Genomic DNA, 23,859 nt, shown 5'->3' on the forward strand with positions numbered 1-23,859 from the left:
CTTTTCCCTCCATCCCTAAGGGACCCTGAAACCAAGAGAATGGCTTCTAGGGATTGAGGGTACTTCTAAGAAAAGGAGAATGGCATCTTGTTTCTAGGTGGAACATCTGCTTTGGCAGCCCTTTGTGCCTATTTGAGAAGAGAATTAGGAAGAGAAATGGTAGGATAGGGTAGTTACTGGTAGAGTTAGCCCGCATTCCCATTTGGAGAACTGTGAATTCTTCCTGGGTTCAAGTGAATACTTGGAACAAGAATTAGATTTGAGCCATTGTGCCTAGTACCCAAGACAGACCAGTGGTTGAGCAACCCTGAAGCAAAACAGCAGGGGGTGGTAAGGAGGGGTGGGAGGATTGGGAGTCAAGACAAAACAATTCTTTCACAATACAGACTTGTGCAGTAGGGTGACCCCTGAAGGGTCTTCTGAAGAATTCCCACATATCACCTTCAAGAAAGCAAGTATTTGATAACACCCACACATAATGTCTGTCTGGGTAAGCCAGAGAAGCAGAAACCTGCAGTCACGTGCTTAGCATGCAGTGTTTCCTCCCCTCCCTGCCCTAACACTGGAGGACCTGGAAGCTAGAGAGAGCCTGCCCTTTTTCCACTGTAAGCCCTAAGTAAGGGAAGAGAAAGAGATGAGAGGAAACATTTAAATATATTGGACTGAGGGGCACCTGGGTGGCTCAGTTGGTTAAGGGTCCAACTTGATTTCAGCTCAGGTCATGATCTCAGCGTTATGAGATGCAGCCCCACTTGGGCTCTGTGCTGAGCATGGAGCCTGCTTAAGATTCTCTCTCCCTCTCCCTCTGCCCCACCCTTCTCTCTCTCTCCCTCTCAAAAAAAAAAATTATGTGTGTGTGTGTTTGTGTGTATTTCTCTTTTTTTAAAAGTCAGGGTTATTGAGGTGAAACATACAATAAAATTCACCCTTTTACATATACAGTGATATAACAATTATCACAGTCAAAATACAGAATATTTCTATCACCACAAAAATTTCCTTGTGCACCTTTGTAGTAGTTTCTCTTCCACCACACCCAAACCTTGGCAATTATTGATCTAATTTCTGTTTCTATAATTTTTACTTTTCTACAACTTCTTATAAATGGAGTCATAGTGTATTTTGCCTTTTGTGTCTGGCATCTTTCATTTAGCTTAATGCTTTTGAGATTCATCCATGTTCTTGCATGTATCAGTAGTTTTTATTGCTCACCAGTGTCCTGTTATACATTCCCTAATTGATGAACATTTGAACTATTTCCAGTTTGAGAGATTTTATGAATAAAGGTGTTGTAAACATTTGCATACAAGTCTTTGTATGTAGATATATGTATGTATTTTCTCTTGAGTAAATACCTAGTAGTGAGATTGCTGCTTATAAGGTAGGTGGGGTTTTTTCTTTATTTAATCTAATGCCCCACCCACATTATTGCCTTGATAATTTTTGCATAAATCTCAGACACCATATAACTTCATCCATTTAATATTTTGCTATGTATATCTAAAAGAAAAAGATTTTTTAAAGGTGTGTTTTTTTAACTTTGTAAGAAACTGCCACACGTTTTCTAAACTGGTTCTACCGTCTTGCATTTCCACCAGCAATTTGTGAGAGTTCTATTGTTTTGTATCCTTGTCAGCACTTGATTTTATCATTTTGTGTTTACGTCAGCCCTTCCAATAGAAGTATAGTGGTTTTTCATAGTGGTTTTAATTTTAACTTAATGATGCTAAAGATCTTTTCATATGCTCATTTGTCATCTATGTCTCTTCTTTGGTGAAGTTTCTTTTTAAATGTTTTGTGCTTTTGTAAAATCATGTTGCTTATTGTTCTTGAAATGTGAACGTTCTATAATATATTCCAGATACAAGCTCCTCATCAGATAATCTGCTTTGCAAATATTGCAAATATTTTTTTTTTCTGATCTGTAGCTTCTTAACAGTGTCTTTCGAAGAGCAGAAGTTTCTGGTTTTGAAGTGTACTTTGACAGTTTTTTCTTTCATAATTTAGGCCCTTTATGCTGTAATTAAGAAATCTTTACCTAACTCAAGGTCATAAGGATTTTCTCCTTTGTATTCTTCCACAGTTCTGTAGTTTTAGGTTTCATATTTAGGTCTGTCATCTTTTTTATTTTGTTAAAGAGACTTTATATTTTGGGGCACTTATGGGTTCTCAACACTGAGTGGAAAGCACAGGGATTTTCCCACATATTCCTGGCTCCCCCAACAGGCACTGCCTCCCTCACTGTCAACCACCAAAATAGTACATTTGTTAATATCAGTGAAACTACATTGACATATCATAATCATCCAAAGTCCATAATTTACATTAGTACACATTCTGTGGGTTTGACTAAATGTATGATGACATGAATCCACCATTACAATATCAGAGTATTTTGATTGTCCTAAAAATCCCTTGTGTTCTATTCATCTTTCCCTTCCTCAAATTCCTGGGAACCACTGATATTTTTTACTGTCTCCATAGTTTTGCCTTTTCCGGAATATCATATAGTTGGAGTCATACAGTATGTAGCCTTTTCAGATTGGCTTATTTCACTTAATAGTATGCATTTAAGCTTCCCCCTTGTCTTTTCATGGCTTGATAACTCATTTCTTTCTAGCACTGGATGTACCACAGTTTGTCTATCCATTCACCTACTAAAGGACATCTTGGTTGCTGTCAGGTTTTGGTAATTATAAATAAAGCTGCTATAAACATCCATGTGCAGGTTTTTGTGTAGACATAAGTTTTCACCTCCTTTGGGCAAATACCAAGGAGTGTGATTGCTGGGCCAAATGGTAAGAAGTGTTTACCATTGCCAAATGTTTTCCAAAGCAGCTCTACCGTTTTGCATTCACACAAGCAACGAGTGAGGAATTCCTCTTGCCTCACATCCTGATCAGCACTTGGTGTTGTCGGTGTTTCCAGATTTTGGTCCTTCGTTCATATGTGTAGTGGTAGTATCTCATTTTTTGTTTTAATTTGTGTTTCCATGATGACATATGATGGGGAGCATCTTTTCACATGCTTATTTGCTATCTTTATATCTTCTTTGGTGAGGTTCCTCTTAATGTTCTGGAGCCATTTTTTAAGTGAGTTGCTTTCTTATTGCTGAATTTTAAGTGTTTTTTGTATATTTTGGATAACAGTACTTTATAATGTGTGTCTTTTGCAAATATTTTCTCCAAGTGTGCGGCTTGCTTTTCATCCTCTTGATAGTGTCTTTCGCAGAGCAGATGTTTATAATTTCAGTGAAATTCAGCTTCTCAGTGTTTTCTCTTGTGAGTCATGGAATAAACTATTTTTAAACTTTAATTTTTTTCCCCCTTTGTCTTAAGCAGCTTTGGGGAATAATGCATTTATTAGATGAATATTCCAAAATATCACTACTATCAAGAGCATCAGAGGGAAACAGCAAACACCATACCTCACTTTGATATGCCACTGTTATAGGGGAGCACTAAAGCTAAAACAAAGCTCTGTTCCGCAGTAAGCAAAATAGATTCTGGAAAAAAGAGCTCTTTGTGACAGTGTAGCAACTTTCTGCAAGAGCAGCATTCTGTAAAATACACAGGGAGCTCTACTAGCTTTTAAAATAAAATTTCCCTGGCTTTGCACCTCTCCATATATATAAATTCAAATATTAAGTGGGAATTTTCTAGTTACAAATCATAAATTTAGTGGGCAGTATTGAAGTCATCTATGATACACACAGCTCTGCCTTCACCAAAAACAAAAAAAAAAGCAAGATAGATGTTAATTAATTAGAAGAGGGGAAGGTTTTCATGATGTGTATTTATATCAAATCACCATAGTGTACACTTTAAGTATCTTACAATTTTATATGTCAATTATACCCCAGCAAAGCTGAATTTTTTTTAAATTGGCCATCTAGTGGTAAAGTATGGTCAACATGCAGTAGAAGATAACATTCATGTGTAGAACTGTGAGCATGCCCTGAATTTTTCATCACTGTTAATATCTTTACATGGATATATAAACCATATAATCCAACTGCTTCTATTCTAGCCAAAAGTTGAAGGTACAGTTCTTGGCCATAGATACTTGTACTTCTTTTGAATGACTCTCTTAGCCATTTAGGGTCACTAAAGGTAGGTGTAATAATATTGATTGAATTCAGAAGCTTTCCATTGCTACAGTTGTGTTTTAATTAAAATCATGAAATATTTTCTTAACTCTCATTTAACCAGACTTTTTTTTTAAAAAAATCAAGGTCATATGGTTTTAAGTAAGTTTTTCCAGTTAACATTAATTTTATAAGACATCAGATTTGGGCATATAATCAGGGATGGATGTTTAGGTTTTTTAACCAAAAAATATTAAATACATGTATATGTACTGTTTCTCTGGAAAGAGTCATAAAATTCAAAATTTTACATTTTGATCCATGTACATGTATTACCTTCTCAAAATAACATTTATTTTTTAAAAGCCTATTAATGTACCACTTCACACACAAAAATGGCTGTAATAAAAAAAAAAAGGAAAATAACATGTGTTGGTGAGAATGTGGAGAAATTTGACCCTTGTACATTGCGGGGAGGGATATAAATGGTGAAGGCACTGTGGAAAACAGCTTGAAGATTCCTTAAAAACTTAAACATAGAATTACAACATGACAGAAATTCCATTCCTGGGTATATATCCAAAAGAAATGAAAACAGGTAATCAAACAAATACATGTACATATATATTCATAGGTGGAACCTCCCTGTTTGTCAACAGTTGGATAAACAAATTGTGGTAGATATACAGTGGAATATTATTCAACCTTTAAAAAGGCATTAAATATTGGGGTGCCTGGGTAGCTCAGTGTTAGGTGTCTAACTCTGATTTTGGCTCAAGTCATGATCCTCAGGGTTTTGTGATTGAGCCCCAAGTTGGGCTCAGCGCTGGGCATGGAGCCTGCTTAAGATTCTTACTCTCCTTCTCCTTTTGCCCCTCCCCCCAAAAAAATAAATAGAATGAAAAATAAAAAGGAATTAAATTTTGATATAATATTGATGAACCTTGAAAACCTTATGCTAAGTGAAATAAGCCAAACACAAAAGGTGACATATTGTATGATTCCATTTATATGAAATATCTAATATAGTTAAATCCACAGAGACAGAACACAGATTGGTGGTTAATAGGGGTTGAGGGGAGAGGATTATGGGTAGCAGCTGCTTTAGGGGGATTTTATTTTGGAGTGATAGAAATGTTTTGGAGCTAGATAGAGGTGTAATGGTTGTGCAGCACTGTGAATGTACTAAATGCTACTGAATTGTTCACTTTAAAATACTTTTATGTGAATTCTCACCTCACTTTTTAAAATATTTTTAAGTCCGTTAGCTATAGATTCAACTCAGGCTATGTGAAAGTTCCAGCAGACCTTTCTGCAGAAATTGATGGGATTTCAAATTTCATATGAAATTACAAAATGTATAAAATAGAACAATTTCGAAAACAAAGACAGAGTTGGAGGACTTCCACTTCCCAATTTCATAATTTAATATAAAGCTACGACTACCAAGACAGTGTGGTACTAACATAGACATATAGATAAATAAATAGAATTGACGGTTGAGAAATAAATCCTTACATTTATAATTAATTGACTTTTTAAACAAAGGCACAAAGGCAGGTCATTGGAAAAAAGGTACTCTGTTCAACAAATGGTGCTGTGGCAATTGGATGTCTACCAGCAAAAAAAGAAGAACATAGCCCTTATCTCACACCATACACAAAGCTCACTCAAACGGGACTATAGTCTTAAGAGCTAAAACAAAACTTCTAGGAGAAAACAGGAGGAAATCTTTAGGACTGTAGATTGGGCAAAGATTTCTTAGATATGACACCAGAAGCACAGTTCGTAAAAGAAAATTAGTAAGTTGATCCTCATCAAAATTCAAAACTAGTGTACTTTGAAAGATATTACTAAGTAAAGGAAAGACAAATAACAGAGTGTGAGAAAATATTTGCCAGACATGCCCCATAAAGGATTTGTATCTGGAATTCATAGAACTTCTATAACTTAAGAAAACAATTCAACCCCCCAGAAAACGGGCGTAAGATATAAGCAGACATTTACCAAAGAAGGTATATAATTGGCTAATAAGTACATGAAAAGATGTTTAACATTATTAATCATTAGGGAAATGCAAATTAAAACCACAATGAGATACCATTTCTCACCCACTAGAATAGCTATTACACATAAGACAATTACAGATGTTGGTGAGGATGTGGAGTAACCCTTATTACTGTCAGGGATGTAAATGGTACAGCCTCTTTGGAAAATGGTCTGCAAGTTTCTCAAAAAGTTACACATAAAATTACCACACAACCCAGAAATTCTACTCCTAGGAGTCTATCCACAAGAAAGGACAACATATGTTCATACACAGACTTAAGAGCAAATATTCATAGCATTATTCAGAATAGCCAAAAACTGGAAAATATGTAAATATCCAGTGAGTGGTGAATAGAGAAAATACTATATATTCATATAATGGAATAACATTTAGCTGTAAAAAGGAACAAACTACTGGCACATCTATATCATGGATAAACCTCAAATTTTCAGGGCGCCTGGGTGGCTCAGTCAGTTAAACATCTGCCTTCAGCCTGGGTCATGATCCCAGGGTCCTGGGATCGAGTCCCACGTTGGGCTCCCCGCTCTGCAGGGAGTCTGCTTCTCCCTCTGCCTCTCCCCCCCCCCACTCGTTCTCTCAATCTCTCTCGCTCTCGTGGTGTCTCTCTCTCTCAAATAAATAAAATCTTAAACCCTCAAATTTTAAGTTAAGTAAAGGAAGTCAGACACAAGAGATTGTATCTTTTATGATTCCATCTATATGGTATGCCCAGAAAAGGAAAGTTTATAGATACAAAAAATTTATTAGGGGGTGCCTGGAGCTAGGGGTGAGGAGGATTCATGGTAAACGGACATAGGGGATCGTTCTGGGAGAGATGAGAATGTTGTAAAACTGACTTATGGTTACACCATTTGGTAAAGTTAACTAAAAATCACTGAACCATACACTTGAAATGGCTGAACTTTTTTTTTTGTGGAAAATCTGCCTCAATAAAGTTGTTTTTAAAAGTCCATTAGCAATATAAAAAATCATTAAAAAATAAAATAAAAGTCCATTAGCTAGTTTTCCCTTTCTATTGTTTGGTTATATAAGCAAGAGATATTTATATGCCTACTTGTTACATTATAACAAATGCTATACCCAGTGATGAATAAGGATGGTTTGTGCCTTCAAGGAGCTTAGAGTATGTAGTAGGAAGGACAGATGGTTAAGCTTACCTTTCAGTGTGATAAGGACTCCACTAAAGGTAGTCACAGTATTATGGGATTTCTGGAGGGTTTCCCACTGGAGATTTCACCTAAACTGAATTCTGTAGTACAACTGGGAGTAAAAGCCTATACACAGGAAAAATATGATATGTTTAAGTATTGTTAGTACACTCACATAGCTGGTAGACAGGAAAAAAGGTAGTAGTGGTAGGTAAGGCAAGAGATCAGCTGGAGAGAAATGCAGAGACCAGATAATTACAGAACCTTGATCACTGAGAAGTCAAAGTACTTTTCAGACACTTCTGTGTGTTTGAACTTTATCACTTCAGGAAGGAGGGTGAGGGACTATTGAATGATTTTCAGCAGTGGACTGAGAGGAGACTTGAGTTTTTAGAAACTTGAGTTTTAGGTTATTGAAGTTATAGTTACTTGGTGATAGAAAAATGGGTAGATTAGGAAACACGATGGAGGTGAATATTGCAAGACCTTGCTACTCTTTGAGATATGGAAGAGGAGGGGTCAAGATTGACTTTCAGGACCAGTGACCATAACCACCTAATATCTGGTGATACTACTCCTTGAGAACAAGGAACGGAAGAGTGGGGAGCAGGTTTTGGGGGGAAATGGTTGTGATATCAGCTTTGGACATTTGTTTGAGGTGCCTTTGGCATGTTAAAGCAGAGGAAGACATCTTCAAGTGGCAAACAACTGTGCAGTGGTCAGAGGACTGTCAGCCACACACTGTAGTGGTTTATTTGCATAGTAACAGAAGTACATGATAAAGAGTGGGAAGCAGGTACAGCAATCGCTAAGGAAACGGATGAGGCAGCGCAGTGGTAAGAAAAAGCCAGGCATGCTTACTCACTTCTGAACACTCGTACTTTCGTGCTCAGCAAGGGCAAATCCAGGTTTCATGGGTGAGCCCGAAGGGCTCCCTTTAAGAAAAGGAATACAGAGTTTTAACTATAGAATTAAATAAGTAAAAGTAATATTTACATAGACTGATAAATCCCAACAAATAGCAGATTTTCAAAAGTTTACAAATACTACAAACGTTAACAAAATTCAGACTCATCACAGAATTCTTTCTTATTACATTTTTTATCTGTATACGAACCACCACTTGAAATGCCAGATTTTATGATATTCCCTATAAAGAAAAAAGTCTTTTCTCTACTATAGTTGATTGAAATTTATTTATTGGTAATTTTAAAAAGTGTTTTTTCTGATCCATAGCTCAATCACTGGTAATGTTCTATAAATTTCTAAAAATTGCAGTTACTTTTAGGAAAATCTATCCTGTTTCCTTCATGTGTATATACATTACATATGTAATATTTTAAGGCATTTCAAATTTTATTGTATAATGATGAATCTTAAAGTTTAGATGAGCAATGTTTATTGATTTACTTCACTTGTTAATAGATGGGCATATATCTCATCTATATTGGGACATGTTTAAGAGTGAAAGAGAAACAGTATTATGCCAGAACAACTGGATGGTCTGGTCACTATACTCATTAAACAATTTGTCATCAGCATCCTCATTGTAGTGGTTTATTATGACTTTTATGTTGGGCCCTGTATTTTCATGTTGTGACACTAAGGTGTTAGGAGTATTTCTGGAATCCATTCCTACACCAAGATGGCTAGCAATAGCTTAACTCTACAGAAAAGTGGCTATCCACCACAAAATTGTATTCCACTAAATACAAGCTAAATGTTTCTCCAACTCAACTTCCCCTTAGCCAACTCCTCAAAATGCTGTAGCCAACACCCAAATGAAAAGAAATGTGAAAGATGAAAAATGGGAGTAGAAAGAGTCTATGACCTTTACTAATTACAGTTAAAAATGTTTACTTTAGAAAATTTTATGAAAAAATGTTGATTTGCCCCTCCCAAGTTTCCTATGTAAGTGAGGGATCCTGAAGCTTAACTCAAGTTTTACTAAAACCATTTCTGGTATTCTGGCAGCCCCAACCAATCTCCTTGCCCTGCAAAACCCAGATTCCTGTTTTCTGACCACTGCAGTTAGACCCACTGTTTTCATTTTATCCATTGCCTGTCCTCAAAATAAACCATAAGCTTCCCTTGATAAGTGCCTGCTCTGATCACCTGGGGAAGTGGGAAAAAAGAACAAAAATCCCACAAACCAGTCTCTCTATTGGACTCAACTATATTTTACACAGTAACCACCATCCTTTATAAAATAATGTCACCAAAATAATCTGGCTCCTGCCTACCTCAAAGTTCATGCCATCTTCTAATGCCTTGCTATATCAATGCCTCATGTTTTCTTTCAGTTTCTCAAATGTCTGGCTAAATCCTACTTATTCTTTTAAAATCTCTGTTGAAATGTTACTTAATCAGGGAAACGTTCTCCCAGACTAGATTAAATTTCATTGGCCTATGCCAGATCTTTTCTTTGTAACTCTTGTTCATATAATTTATTTTCGTGTATGTAACTATGTGTCTCAGGGTCACTATACTATAAGCACCATGAGAACAGGAACACTGCCTACTTTGTCCACTGCCATATCTCTGCATCTAGCATTATGTTTGGTTCATAGTATGTACCCGGTAAATACTAGTTGAATGGAGGTTAATACATGGATCTCTGAAGAGAGAACTGGTTACGTGTTTCACCTGGGAGTTAGCATGTAACTGTAAACAAGTCCGTTAGAATAAATGAAGTTATCACTTTCATCATTCATCTCAATCTCCCTTGATGAAAATGCAGTTATGAGGATTATCACCTATGAGAAAGAAAGTCTAAAAATGTAGATCAGGAACCTGAGACTGAAGAAAAGCCAGGAACCAAAGAAAGAACATTTCAAGAAAGAAAGAGTAGCTAGTGCTGAGAATTCAAGTCAAATAAGGACTGAAATTGTCCATTAGATTTAGCAACAAAAGTTTTTAAAGTCACCTTGAATAGCTAAATCTCAAGCTTATGAATTAAGTTTTTCTTTATAGAAATAAAGAACATCTAATTATCTGTGGTTTTAGTCTGAACTAATCTGATTCATTAAACATTCTAAACACTTCATTCAATAATTTCCCTCCTTAATACCTTTTAATAGTAATTGGTTATCACTTGTACTCTCATTGGCAAATGAATTGATACTTTTTAGTCAGGTTATAAAAAAAATTATGAATAATTCTATTCCTTGTGAGTACAAAATAGCAATGGGAAATGGTGAAATTATATGCAAACTTGGTATTTTAAACTTTTTAAAATAGAAAGTTTGGCTTTTAGGAGGTTTTTTGGTGCTTATTTTGGTAGTGTTTAACCCGTTTTTTAAAAAGAAACTGAAATTGCTATTAATATCAAAACTGGGAAGCAGTGAATCATAGCTAAAACTTGTTCATCTCTAGATCTAAGCAAATACAAACATAAATATTTTGCAAACTGCTCTTTTTGCTAAGGGGTTTTGTTATTTTCCAGATATACCCTCAAGGATAATTGCAAAAAGCATATTGAAGTATGGGATCCTTCTCCAGAAGAAATTATTTCAAATGAAGTAAACAGCTTAAATCCTGTGTCTGTAAAATCTCTACCTAATGAGAATCTCCAATCACTTTATAATAAGGAACTGCCTGTACATATCTGTAATGTGATATCTCCTGAGAAGATTTATGTTCAGTGGTTATTAACAGAAAACTTACTTAATAGGTATAACATATAAGGAAAACATATATATTACCTATGGGCTTTTTTCTGTATTTTGTTTCAAAGATCTAGAAATCATAAATGTAGAATTCTAAAAGCAAAATTATTTCAGCTAAACACTTACTTAAAAACTAGTTAAAAGTATACAAATAGTATTTTCATTGTATTAGAATTGGTCATTCTATGAATACTTTTTGGGCACAACCAGTACTGTAGATGTTGGGAATATAGTGGTAAAAACATTTACAAGTCTTTACTATCATGAAGCTTAAATTCTAGTAGAGGGAGAGACAGTGGACAAATAAAATATTTACTGTAGGAGGTGATGATAAAGACAATAGAGAAAAAGCAGTTGGGGAGGAAGGCAATTTTGGATAATCAGGGAAGACCTCAAGAAGACAGCGACATTTGTAATGGATCCTGAAGAAAGAGAGGGAGTAAGCCATGAGGATATCTGGAAGAAGATACTCTCACACAGAGGGAAGAGTTAGTTAAAAGAGCTGCAGTGGAAATATACTTGGGGTATTCAAGGAAGAACAAGGTATCCAGTTTAGCTGGAGTAGAATGGGTGAGGAGGGACAATAGAAGACATGTGGTCAGAAAATTATGTGTTGTAAGATAAGGTTTGAAAGTTAAATTTTTTTCTTTATATAGTTTAGAAGAAAAAATGGTAGCTGCTTATGAAAACTCAAAGTGGGAACCTATTAAATGGGAAAACGATATGCACTGTGCTGTTAAGATCCCAGATAAAAATCAGTGGCGAAGAGGCCAGATCATCAGAATGGTTACAGACACATTGGTAGAGGTAAATGAAGAGTTAAAAATATTTGTGAAGGTGAATGCATTCAGTATTTTTATCCTGAAATTTTTTAAATCTAATTTTTATTATGCTATTCAGCTTGCAAAATATATTTTGAAATATTGTCTTTCCACAGACTCAAAGTTATTGCTTTCATAGGTCTTGCTGTATGATGTGGGTGTTGAACTAGTCGTGAATATTACCTGTTTACGAGAACTTCAAGAAGACCTAAGGACAATGGGAAGATTATCTTTGGAATGCTCTCTTGTTGACATAAGGTAGTTATTCACTGAATAAATATTCGGACTGTTGAATAATTATAAATCTTTTTCTTTTTGGATGGGTTCTTGTCAGTTTTCATTTTCCTAACATTCTAAAATTTCATAAATCTAGTTAATTTTGAGGTTTTAAGAAAAGGGAAAGATAAAAATTTGGAGCACATAAATTTTAGTGGTACTAAGGAACAGAGATGGGTCACTGTGATTGGTATCTAGGTAAAATTCAAAGTGTTAAAATATTAAGAAACTTGAGGGACATAGGCAGATAGAAATAATATGTATTTCATAAGCTCAGCATTGCATGGAAAGCCAAAAATGTTTAAATTACCAAAAAGTAAATTAGAGAGGATTCTGGGAAAGTGGCATGAAATAGTTTTTGAGTCTAGTAGAATTTTACCATAAACACAGAGCAACTTGGATAGCAAAACTAAAGACTACACAGTCTCTACAATAAAAGTAATCAACTAGGTTTCCCTCTGTAAGCCCCCAGATACAAACAGGTGTGGCACACCATGCCATTATGGACCGTTAGGGTTATCAGCATTGGTGTGGAAGAAAGGCTGATGGAGAATGGTATTTCACTGGAACATGAAAGCCAATCTGAGAACAGCAACCAAGACTGAGAAGGGAGTAATGTGAGATGCTCTTCATAGTTGGATGCTAAAGATCTATGATGTGCCACAGTTTCATGGTACCGGAGCCGTAGCCATATAACCTTTGGAAGTAAACTGATGCTCTCCTCCATGACCTCATACTGAGTAGAAACATTGGGAATAGAGCCTAATTTTAGCAAGTCAGACAGTAGGGCCAAGGGAAGAAAAGATGCAGACAAAAGTAGGGGAGAGGAGCAAGGTACCAAAATATGAGGCCATATTTTCTGTCATTTTGGGAAAACAACACCGGAGAATTCTAGAGCCATGAAGCTAGGAAAGCAATTGTGATCCACCTCTTTCTTCTAAAAGCACAGGAAATTTTATTTCACTTAAAACATGAGCAAAAGAAAGAATTACAGTCAATTTCTATACAAACTATTATGAGAAAAGGAATAAAAAGCCAAATAATACCCCTAAAGGCAGTGGAAACCCACCAAAAAGGCATGCTTACAAAAAAATAAAACTGTAAATTTCAAAACGAACTAAAAAATTTAGAAAATTATAGACACTGAAGAATAACATAAAATTATAAAAACTCAGAAATAAGATTGATTATAGAAAAAGGAAATTTGAAATGAGAAATGACAATACTCAAGAAAGAATTAGAAATAAAAGAAAATTTAAAAATCATATCAGAAATACAGACTAAACTAGAAAAAAAAAACACAAAAGCAAATACACAATTAATAATGCCTTAAGAGAAATAGAAGACAGAGGGGCACCTGGTTGGCTCATTTGGTTAAGCTTCTACCTTCGGCTTAGGTCATGATCCCAAGGTCCTGGGATCAAGCCTCACATCAGGCTCCCTGCTCAGCAGAAAGCCTGCTTCTCCCTCTCCCTCTTCCTGCTCCTCCCCCTGCTTGTGCGTGCACTCGTTCTCTGTTTCTCTCTGTCAAATAAATAAATAAATAAATAAATAAATAAATAAATAAATAAATAAATAGGAGACAGAAAGGAGGACAAACTTTTAAAATTAAAAAAAGAACAAAAATCCAAAAGATTTAAAACAAAAGATCTCTAAAATATAAACTGTTCTATAAAGAACTTCTCAAACTCAACATCCAAAAAACAATCACATCAAAAAACAGGGAGAATACATGAAAAGACACTTCTCCAAAGAGACATATGAATGGCTAACAGACCCATGGAAAAATGTTCAACATCATTAGCCATCAGGGAAATTCAAATCAAAACCACGATGAGATACCACCTTACACCAGTTAGAATGACAAAACTTGACAAGGCAAGAAACAACAAATGTTGGAGAGGATGTGGAGAAAGGGGAACCCCTCTTACACTGTTAGTGGGAATGTAAGTTGGTATAGCCACTTTGGAAAACAGTGTGGAGGTCCCTCAAAAAGTTAAAAATAGAGCCAGCCTATGACCCAGCCATTGCACTACTGGGTATTTACCCCAAAGATACAGATGTAGTGAAAAGAAGGGCCAGATGCACCCCAATGTTCATAATAGCAATATCCACAATAGCCAAACTGTGGAAGGAGCCAAGATGCCTTTCAACAGACGAATGAATAAAGAAGATGTGGTCCATAAATACGATGGAATATTACTCAGCCATCAGAAAGGATGATTACCCAACATTTGCATCGACATGGATGGAACTGGAGGAGATTATGCTTAGTGAAATAAGTCAAGCAGAGAAAGACAATTATCATATGGTTTCACTTATATGTGGAACATAAGAAATAGCATGGAGGACATCAGGAGAAGGAAGGGAAAAATGAAGGAGGGGAATCGGAGGGGGAGACAAACCATGAGAGACTATGGGCTCCAGGAAACAAACAGAGGGTTTCAGAGGGGTGGGGGGTGGGGGGATGAGTTAGCCCGGTGAAGGGTATTAAGGAGGGCACATATTGCATGGAGCACTGGGTGTTATATGCAAACAGTGAATCCATGGAACACTACATCAAAAACTAAAAGTACTGTATGGTGACTAACACAATTAAAAAAAAGATCTTATTGGTCACCTTCACAGGATTCTAGGGAACTATCTCCTTATTCTGAAACTGGGGAATAAGGAAAATGAAAATTTGTCTTGCTTTTTCTATACTATCTGTATCTCAGAATGATCAAATAGTTGATATGGGGAGGTGGTTCTTTGTAAGTATTCCAGCTAACAAAGGAAGAATGATATCATTAGAATTCTACCATTTTACAACCCTAATAAACTAAGGAGTCTGGACAGTGATTGTCAGTGGTTACTAACATCACAAAATGAGAATTGGCCATTATGTGCTTCCTGATACCATACCTATGAATGGTATTGCTGAAAAATTAGAAACCTGAATCTGATCAATACTGCATACCTAACTATGAATTTAAAGGAAATTCAAGGGACAGAGGAACATATTAAAACACCATGGGAATGCAGTCAGCTAAATCCAGTCATGGAACCTGTAAAAAAAAATGACTCCGTTTCTTTAACAAAAAATCGTAAGGGAAAGAATTCAAAATAATGATTTGAGGGGCGCCTGGGTGGCTCAGTCGTTAAGTGTCTGCCTTCGGCTTAGGGCGTGATCCTGGCGTTCTGGGATCGAGCCCCACATCAGGCTCCTCCGCTGGGAGCCTGCTTCTTCCTCTCCCACTCCCCCTGCTTGTGTTCCCTGTCTCGCTGGCTGTCTCTGTCAAATAAATAAATAAAATCTTTAAAAAAAAATAATAATGGTTTGAAACATCAGGAAAATATGAACGCTATCTGAATGGTTGATATTAAGGAATTTTTTTTAGGTGTATTAATGGTACTATGGTTAGGTTTGTTTAAAAAGACTTATTGAAGTGTAACTGGCATATAGTAGTATATTCATTTCAGGTATACCATACAGTGATTTGATATTTATATACATTACAAAATGGTTATCACAGTAAGTCTACTTGCCATTTGTTACTGTACAAAGTTGTTACAGCCTCTGTCTTAATTTATTTTATAACTGAAAACTGTACCTTTTAATCCCCTTCACCTATTTCATACATCTCCCCTCACCCTTCCCCTCTGGCATCCACTAGTTTGTTCTCTGTATCTATGAGTCTGTTTGTTCGTTTGTTTTTTAGACTCCACATATAAGTGAAATCATATGGTATTTGTCTTTCTCTGTCTGACTTATTTCACTTAGCATAATACCCTCTAGGTTTACCCTTGCTGCAAATGGCAAGATCTCATTCTTTTTTATGGATGAGTAATGTTCCATGGTATGTATATGCGACTTCTTTATCCATTCAACTCTCAGTGGATACTTGGGTTACTTCCACATTTTGGCTACCATCAATAATGTTGCCATAAACATAGGGGTGCATATATCTTTTTGAATTAGTGTTTTTGGATTCTTTGAGTAAATACTTAGTAGTGGAATTATTGCATCTTATGGTAATTCTGTTTTTAATTTGTTAAGGAACCTCCATACTGTTTTCCACAGTAGCTGCACCAGTTTGCATTCCCACCAACAATGCACAAGGGTTCCTTTTCCTCCACATTCTCACCAACACATTATTCTTATGGGGGGGTTGTATGTTATTTATGCATTTTATTTTTATTTTTTAACTTTTTCAAATTTTAGTTCGTTAACAGTGTAATATTAGTTTCAAGTGTACAGAATCGTGGTTCAATACCTGGTGCTCATCACAAGTGCTTGTGTTTTTTATTAGAGCTATTCTCACAGGTGTGAGGTGATATCTCATTGTGATTTTGATTTGCATTTCTCTGATGATTAGTAATGTTGCACATCTTTTCATGTCTGTTGACAATCTGGATGTCTTCTCTGGAGAAATGTCTGTTCATGTCTTCTGCCCATTTTTAATTGGATTATATATTTTTTGGGTGTTGAGTTGTACACATTCTTTATGTATTTTAGATGCTAACCCTTTATTGGATATATCATTTGCAAATATCTTCTTCCATTCAGTAGGTTGTCTTTTTGTTTTGTTGGTTGTTTCCTTTGCCGTGCAAAAGCTTTTTATTTTGGTGTAGTCCCAATAGTTTATTTTTGCTTTTGTCTCCCTTGCCTCAGGAGGCATACCTAGAAAAATGTTGCTATGGCCAATGTCAGAGAAATTACTGCCTGTGTTCTTTTTTAGGATTTTTATGGTTTCAAGTCTCATTTAGGTCATTTTTTCTAAAGAAGAGCTACAGATGGGCAAACCATGATAGGATATCACCTCACACATGTTAGAGTAGCTATTCCCAAAAAGACAAGAAATAACAAATGTTGATGAGGATGTCGAGAAAAGGGAAACCTGATGCACCGTTGGTTGGAATATAAATTGGTGCCGTCATTACGGAAAACACTATAGAAGTTCCTCAGAAATTTAAAATAGAACCATTATATGATCCAGCAGTTCCACTTCTAGATATTTATCAAAAAACAACTGAAACACTGATTCAAAAAGACATATGCATCCCTATGTTCATTTCAGCATTATTTATAATAGCCAAGACATGAAAACAACCCCACTGTCAACCAATAGATGAGTGCATAAAGATGTGTGAGGTGATTGTACCATGGTAATTCTGGCCTTGTAGAATGAGTTGGAAGCATTCCTTCCTATTTAACTTTTGAAATAGTTTGAGGGTAACTATTATCCTTTCATAAATGTTTGGTATAATTCACCTGTGAGGCCGTCTGGTCCTGGACTTTTGTTTGTTGGGAGGTTTTTTTTTTTTTATTATTGCTTCAATTTCATTACTAACAGTTGGTCTGTTCAGATTATCTATTTCTTCCTGATTATGTCTTGGAAGATTCTATGTTTTTAAGAACTTATCCATTTGTCCCATTTATTGATGTGTATTCTTTTTTTTTTTTTTTAAAGATTTTATTTATTTATTTGACAGAGACAGAAACAGCCAGCGAGAGAGGGAACACAAGCAGGGGGAGCGGGAGAGGAAGAAGCAGGCTCGTAGCGGAAGAGCCTGATGTGGGGCTTGATCCCAGAACGCCGGGATCACGCCCTGAGCCAAAGGCAGGCGCTTAACCGCTGTGCCACCCAGGCGCCCCTGATGTGTATTCTTAATACATTCTTGAGACTCAATATGGGTGTATATTATTCTTGGTTTTCTGTTTGAAAAATATAGAAGTGGCAATTTCCTGCTTCTAGGGGACTGTTCTTCATTGAGAAATCCATGGAAATAAATCTAATTCTTTGTAAGAATTATAGAATTTTATAGTGGGGATTAAGAGGTACAAACTTCCCTTTATAAAATAAATAAGTCATGGAGATGAAAAGTTGTCAGCATAGGGAATATAGTCAATAATGTTATGATAATATTGTATGGTGACAAATTTACCCTGGTGAGTACTGAGTAATGTATGGAATTATTGAATCAATATGTTGTACACTTGAAACTAGTATAACATTGTATTTTAATTATACTTTAATAAGAATAAAAGAATTATAGAATCATAGACTTGGAACTCAAAGATATTAGAGGCATCATGACAGTAATTCTTTGTATACCAGACCTAATAAATGAACATTCAAGACCTGCTGACCTCAGTGCTGTGAAGTATATCTCTCAAAGGAGGTTGTTTCTTTATCAGGCAACTTCAGCCACTAGTATTTCCTTACATGGCATTAAAATTGGTCTCCCCAATAGGGTACCTTGTTCTAGTGATCCCTCTCTGTTCTAATTGCTGGTAAACCATTTATTTAAAGTCCTTGAAGAGCTTATAGTAGTAGTTACCATGATCCACCTGTTTGCACAGAACATTTCTCTAATCTTACAGGTACCTCTCCTACTGCCTGGGATTACTAATAGTGACTGTGGGACCATATCTACAAATTTGTTCTATCAGCTGAAAGAATTTAATGCCCTGGAATGGAAATCTCAGGCTGAAATACTATAAAAATATTATCCTAGTTTTCACTTCTACCTTGAACAGTTCAATCGAACAATTGAACAGAAATCTATCAGTCCTTTAATTGTATCCAGTAATGTGGAGAATGTGTTTCTGTACACATCTTGGATTATAGCTTTTGGACTCTAATGAATACCATTATTTCAAGAGTCTAATAATAGCTAACCTTAACTACTTTGCGACCCTGTATTAATTACTTTATAAGCATTACTTTAATCCTCATAATAAACCTTAAAGCTACAGATAAGGTATTATTTATAGATAAGGAAATTGAGTCTTCAAGAAGTTAAGTAATTGTCTAGAGTAATGCATCTATAACTTTTGGGCTAGAATTATAAACAAGGTCTGAATTGAGAATTGGAGCTCTAACCACTGTTTTACCACCCTTCTGAGAAATCTCTTATTTTAGGAAAATACTCATAACATATAATTTGCCATTTTTAGTGTGTAGTTCAGTGGTATTAAGTACATTCAGAATGTTGTGCAACCTTTACGACTATACATTTCCACTTTCATCTTTCCCAACTGAAACATAGTTTTATGAATACAGACCAAAGATTTTTTTAAATGTTTTAAGTACTTTCAGATGTTTAAAAGTTAGGACACCTGGGTGGTTCAGTTGGTTAGGTGTTTGCCTTCAGCTCAGGTCATGATCTCAGGATCCTGGGAGAGAGTCCTGCATCGGGCTCCCTGCTCAGCGGGGTCTGCTTCTCCCTCTGCCTGTGGCTCCCCCTGATTGCGTGCTCTCTCTCTCACAAATAAATAACATCTTTTTTTAAAAGAAGATGTTTTAAAGTTAATATTTACAAAGCGTATATTCGTAATAGATCATAGTAAAATCTTAATGTTGACACTGATTTTTATCTAAATACCATCATAATAAAAAAACTCATAATAATTCTAGGAGTCACTGACAATTTAAGTTTCTTAACTCATAAGAACACTGTTTGGGCTTCTTAATAAATAATGTAGCACATTTACTAAATCCTACTTGGTCAGACTACATGCACAATTGATTTTGTTAGTTCATTCATATAAACCATTTAACATGAAAAGATTGGCCAGCATGAGTGGGTCAGCTGCAATGAAACTCCAGATCTAGAAACCATGTCTAGAGAGTCTTCAGAGCCTGCATTATGATACTTGTAGTCTCTTTAGTGGTATTAGTTCTTATTCTTTGGAGGTGGATTTGATAGTTAGAAAGTCACTTAGTTTCAATTCTGCAAACTAAAATAGATGATGAAGCTGAATATTCTGCTTTTCATTAATCTGTAAATATTTATTGAGCATTTTTACCACAAATATTAAAAAGTAAGTTTTCTATAAATTAGTGAGGCTATTATTCATGGGTAGCAATTCACATTAGATATAAATTCCAGAGAAAAACTTCCAAAAATGTTTGGGCAGTGGAATCATCACTGTAAAGGGACTGTTCTTTTTAAATTTCCATTAAATAATTTTGAAGTGCCCTCCTGTGTGCCAGGCACTATCCTAGGCATTAGGGATATGATGATAGATATAACACATAATACATTATCCCTGCTTTCTGAGTTTATAGTCTAGTCACCATGTATGAAATGTACATAATATGTAAAAAAAGTACTTAAAATATACCTTTTTTAAGAGTTCTCAGAATAGCTGCAGAACAGTTATACATAAGTTAACATATGATATGGTCCATAAGTAGAATAGAGTAATGCACAGAAAGATGAAAACAGGGAAGAAAATTGTGAAAATAACAAGTCATGTTAACACAAAGTTAAATTGATTTCTCACTACATATGTAGTTTGTTCATATATATATGAATATATACATATAGTGGTTCTTTTATATTTCTATATGTTATGCTGTTTGTTGCAAAACAAGTTGTCTTTTGTTGTTGTTTTAGACCAACTGGTGGGAGTGACAAGTGGACAGCTACAGCTTGTGACTGTCTTTCATTGTACCTGACTGGAGCTGTAGCAACTATAATCTTACAGGTATGTAGTGGGGTAAACAATTATAATAGATAAGTAATGAATATTTCATTGGTGTTTTCTATAATTTATTGTTGAGAAAATAGCAGCAAACTACTTGGATTTTTTTTGGCAGCCCTTTTTTTTTGTCTTATTTTTTGTTATAACACCTGTTTGATAATAGATGTCCCATAATAATTGTATGAATTAATCAAAACATTTCTAAAGTAATAACCTTGAGTTGATAATTTGCATGTTAAAAAGCAGAATGTATGTATGCTAGAGTGCATTGCGGAAGCCTTTTGCTATTCTTTACAAACTGAGAAGTTAGGCTTCCTGTGAAATTGTATTGATTGTATGTCATTAAAAAAAATGTGTGTGTTTATAGGAGTATGGGTTTGAGAAGAGGATATATTTTTTCAGAACACTTAAAAATATTCTTCCTTTTATTTTAATCTGATACTTTTTATTGTATTAATGATTTAGAATTTTCTTGGATAAGTAATTTGTCCATGTTACTTTTTCTATGTGTACCTTCTCCATTTTCATAATTCCAGTCAAAGCAGAATATAGGTCTTGCAGTTCCTTCCTTCCTTTTCACACACACACAAGGCACACCTGGGAAAATACATTTCAATTCTGTAATTTACCAAGAGTTAAGGAGAATAGAGAACTTATGTTTCCCCAGCCCATCCTGGGCTGAAAAAAAAGTTTTCAGTTGGCCTTCCCTTAAACACACCCACCCTTTTGCTAAGTTTCACCTTGACAGGAAGGTCTTCCTGACATACTTCACAAACCAACTGTCTGTCCCCCTTGACTCTCTTCCATGTTTTTTCTCTCTGATAAAATATCAAAATTACTTGACTGTAAATTTATTTTTCTGGCTTGGATAAATGTGGAGGAAATACCTTTAAGAAGTATGTTGTTTATAAGGTTTCCTTTTCATGTTTCATATTTACTCTGCTCTTAAATCACTGCAGGAAAACAATACAACATGGCCATTACCTGTGAAAATTTTCTGCAGAGATGAAAAAGGAGAGCGTGTTGATGTTTCTAAATATTTGATTAAAAAGGGTTTGGCTTTGAGAGAAAGGAGGTATAGACTTTTTTTTAACATCAGTTTATAATGAAGGCTTCTTATTTGCCTATGTACGTCTTCATATCTGTGTGCTTTCAAACCTGAATTTCATCTTGCTTGCTCTTAATGATTTATAAACTAACCTTGAAAGAGATAATTCAGGATTACTAATTTCTCTATTCAGGCCCATTAGCTTTTGCATATTTAAATCCCTACTGACATTTTTGTTTTTATATTTTCTCTTTTGCATTTACACTCAAAACCAAAGGAAGAGAGAATTACATAGTGGTTACCAGATTTGAGCCCTCTTACACAATTTGCCTAGACATAAATCTTTAAGCTTTATGTTGGAAATTGTGGTAGGCATATACCAGAATGTGTTTATGTGAAACAAATGGATAGCAGAAAAGTAATTGAATAATATTTACATTTTAAAGCCCTTTCAGGTAATAAGTTTGTGGTTTAAGGTACCAATTACGGAGGGCAAAAGATTAAGATTTGCTATAGCCCTAGCTTCCTCATATCGTTCCTTCTGGGTGTAAGGTATATTGGAATTGCAAACACATGTTCCAAGTAGCCACTTTGTACCATACATGGCCAGATTTCTTTTTTATCTTGCATTATTATATATTAACTTATATGGACTAGGACCCCAATCCTGTTGGAATGGAAGGAGAATGAGAAATCAGAAATAAAACAGGACATGAAGTAGTTGGCTAGGCATGGTAGATGCTGGCCTAACTGCCTAGGTATTGGCATACAGCTAGGCTCTGCGTATAGATGTCCTGTGTGTCTCTTTTTGGGTTCACTGGCTTTAGGCTAAAGCAATTCCTTGATAAGTGTTAAAGTGAAAAATGCTAGGCAACTTAATACTGCTAACATCTGCCACTGTGATGTTCTTTACTGTTTTTACAGCACTAAAACTATTAGCTACAAGGCTGGGGACCGAGTGGGAACAATCTTAGTTGAAGAATTATGTAGCTATTTCATAAATGCTTATCTCCTTTTGAAAGAAAATACAAGAAAGTAGAGGAAACAAAAATCTGCTACAATTCTACTAAAGTAAACAATATCTCCTAGGATTTTTTTTATAGAAGACGTACTCTTTTTTTTAACTGGATGGGAATGACAGGAAGTAAAAAAAAAAATTATGAATGAATATAGCATATTACCACTTTCTCAATAGTACTGTATTGTTTATTAAGGGACTTATATTTGTATTATTTTGGTAGAACATACGCATGTTCTATCTGTGGACTACATTAGAATCAACCTGAAGATGTTGTATTTCCCTTTAATATCTAGTTAATTTTACAATACTGGTAATATACTTACTATGAGATTTTAAGACAGAGTAACATGTAAATACAAGTTAGTAATTTAAAACATTTAAGTGAAATTTATTACTTTTTTCTCATCAAGCTTACAGTTTAAAAAAAGATTTTATGACCTAAATGATGCTCATTTTTATGTAACAAATTAGACTAAAATATCCTAGATTAAAGCAAATATATTCTTTAAATTTCCAATGTATTTGAAGGGCTCTTTCTATATTGTTTTCTACAAAATGTTTTTATTTGCTCATGTTTAGATATAATATTTTTTGGATGTTACAGAATTAAAAAATTAAATAACAGCCATTCATCATCTGAGAAATCTCTGGAAAACCCCTTGGAACAAGACGATTCAATGGTTACTAAGTGTATTAAGATTAACTTTGACCCTGACAAAAAAGCTGCTGATGTTATTAGTGAACACAGAGTGTCTGAATTTCAGCAGAAAATTCCAGAACCAAGAACCACTGGATGCTATAAACCGCCAGCTATTCCCAACATGAAAGTATTTGAGGCAATCGTCAGCTGCATTGGTGATGATGGAACTATATTTGTAGTACCTAAATTGTCAGGTAATATATTTTATGTTATGTAGAATTAATCAGTAAAAGGAGTAGCTAGCAGCTCCAGTGCTCTAGTAAGGTATAGGTTGAAATACCTTGGGCAAGATTTAACCTCATTTTCACAGGGTTGTGGTGACATTAAATGAAATAACTCAAGCAAAGTGCTTTCACATAAAAATCATTTATTGAAACACTGGGAATAGACACTGGGTGTAAGGTAAGCATGGGGATCATTTCAGGTTTGTAAGACCTGGCATTTATACAAGTCTGGAGGCTCTCTAAGAAAAAAGATACAAAAGTTTATATTCATTTAGAATGAGGGGAAAAAATCACACTGAATGACTGGAGTTTGGGAGCC

At 35.2% G+C, this 23,859-nt stretch overlaps 1 protein-coding gene across 2 annotated transcripts in view; it reads left to right on the forward strand.

The window, feature by feature from the left end:
* Positions 1-23,859, forward strand: part of RNF17 (ring finger protein 17) — a 122,869-nt gene that overhangs the window by 60,687 nt on the left and 38,323 nt on the right. Inside the window, exons 20-25 of one of the 2 annotated variants that reach the window (XM_008692102.2) lie at positions 10,752-10,979; positions 11,631-11,781; positions 11,935-12,053; positions 20,460-20,562; positions 21,507-21,622; positions 23,221-23,510. In XM_008692102.2, coding sequence (XP_008690324.2) covers positions 10,752-10,979; positions 11,631-11,781; positions 11,935-12,053; positions 20,460-20,562; positions 21,507-21,622; positions 23,221-23,510 — 1,007 coding nt within the window. The remainder of the gene's footprint in view (positions 1-10,751; positions 10,980-11,630; positions 11,782-11,934; positions 12,054-20,459; positions 20,563-21,506; positions 21,623-23,220; positions 23,511-23,859) is intronic. The other variant, XM_008692103.2, reaches the window with a different exon arrangement.

The sequence above is a fragment of the Ursus maritimus genome, unplaced genomic scaffold, assembly GCF_017311325.1.
Source record: "Ursus maritimus isolate PB19 unplaced genomic scaffold, ASM1731132v1 scaffold_10, whole genome shotgun sequence".
Lineage (NCBI taxonomy): Eukaryota > Metazoa > Chordata > Mammalia > Carnivora > Ursidae > Ursus > Ursus maritimus.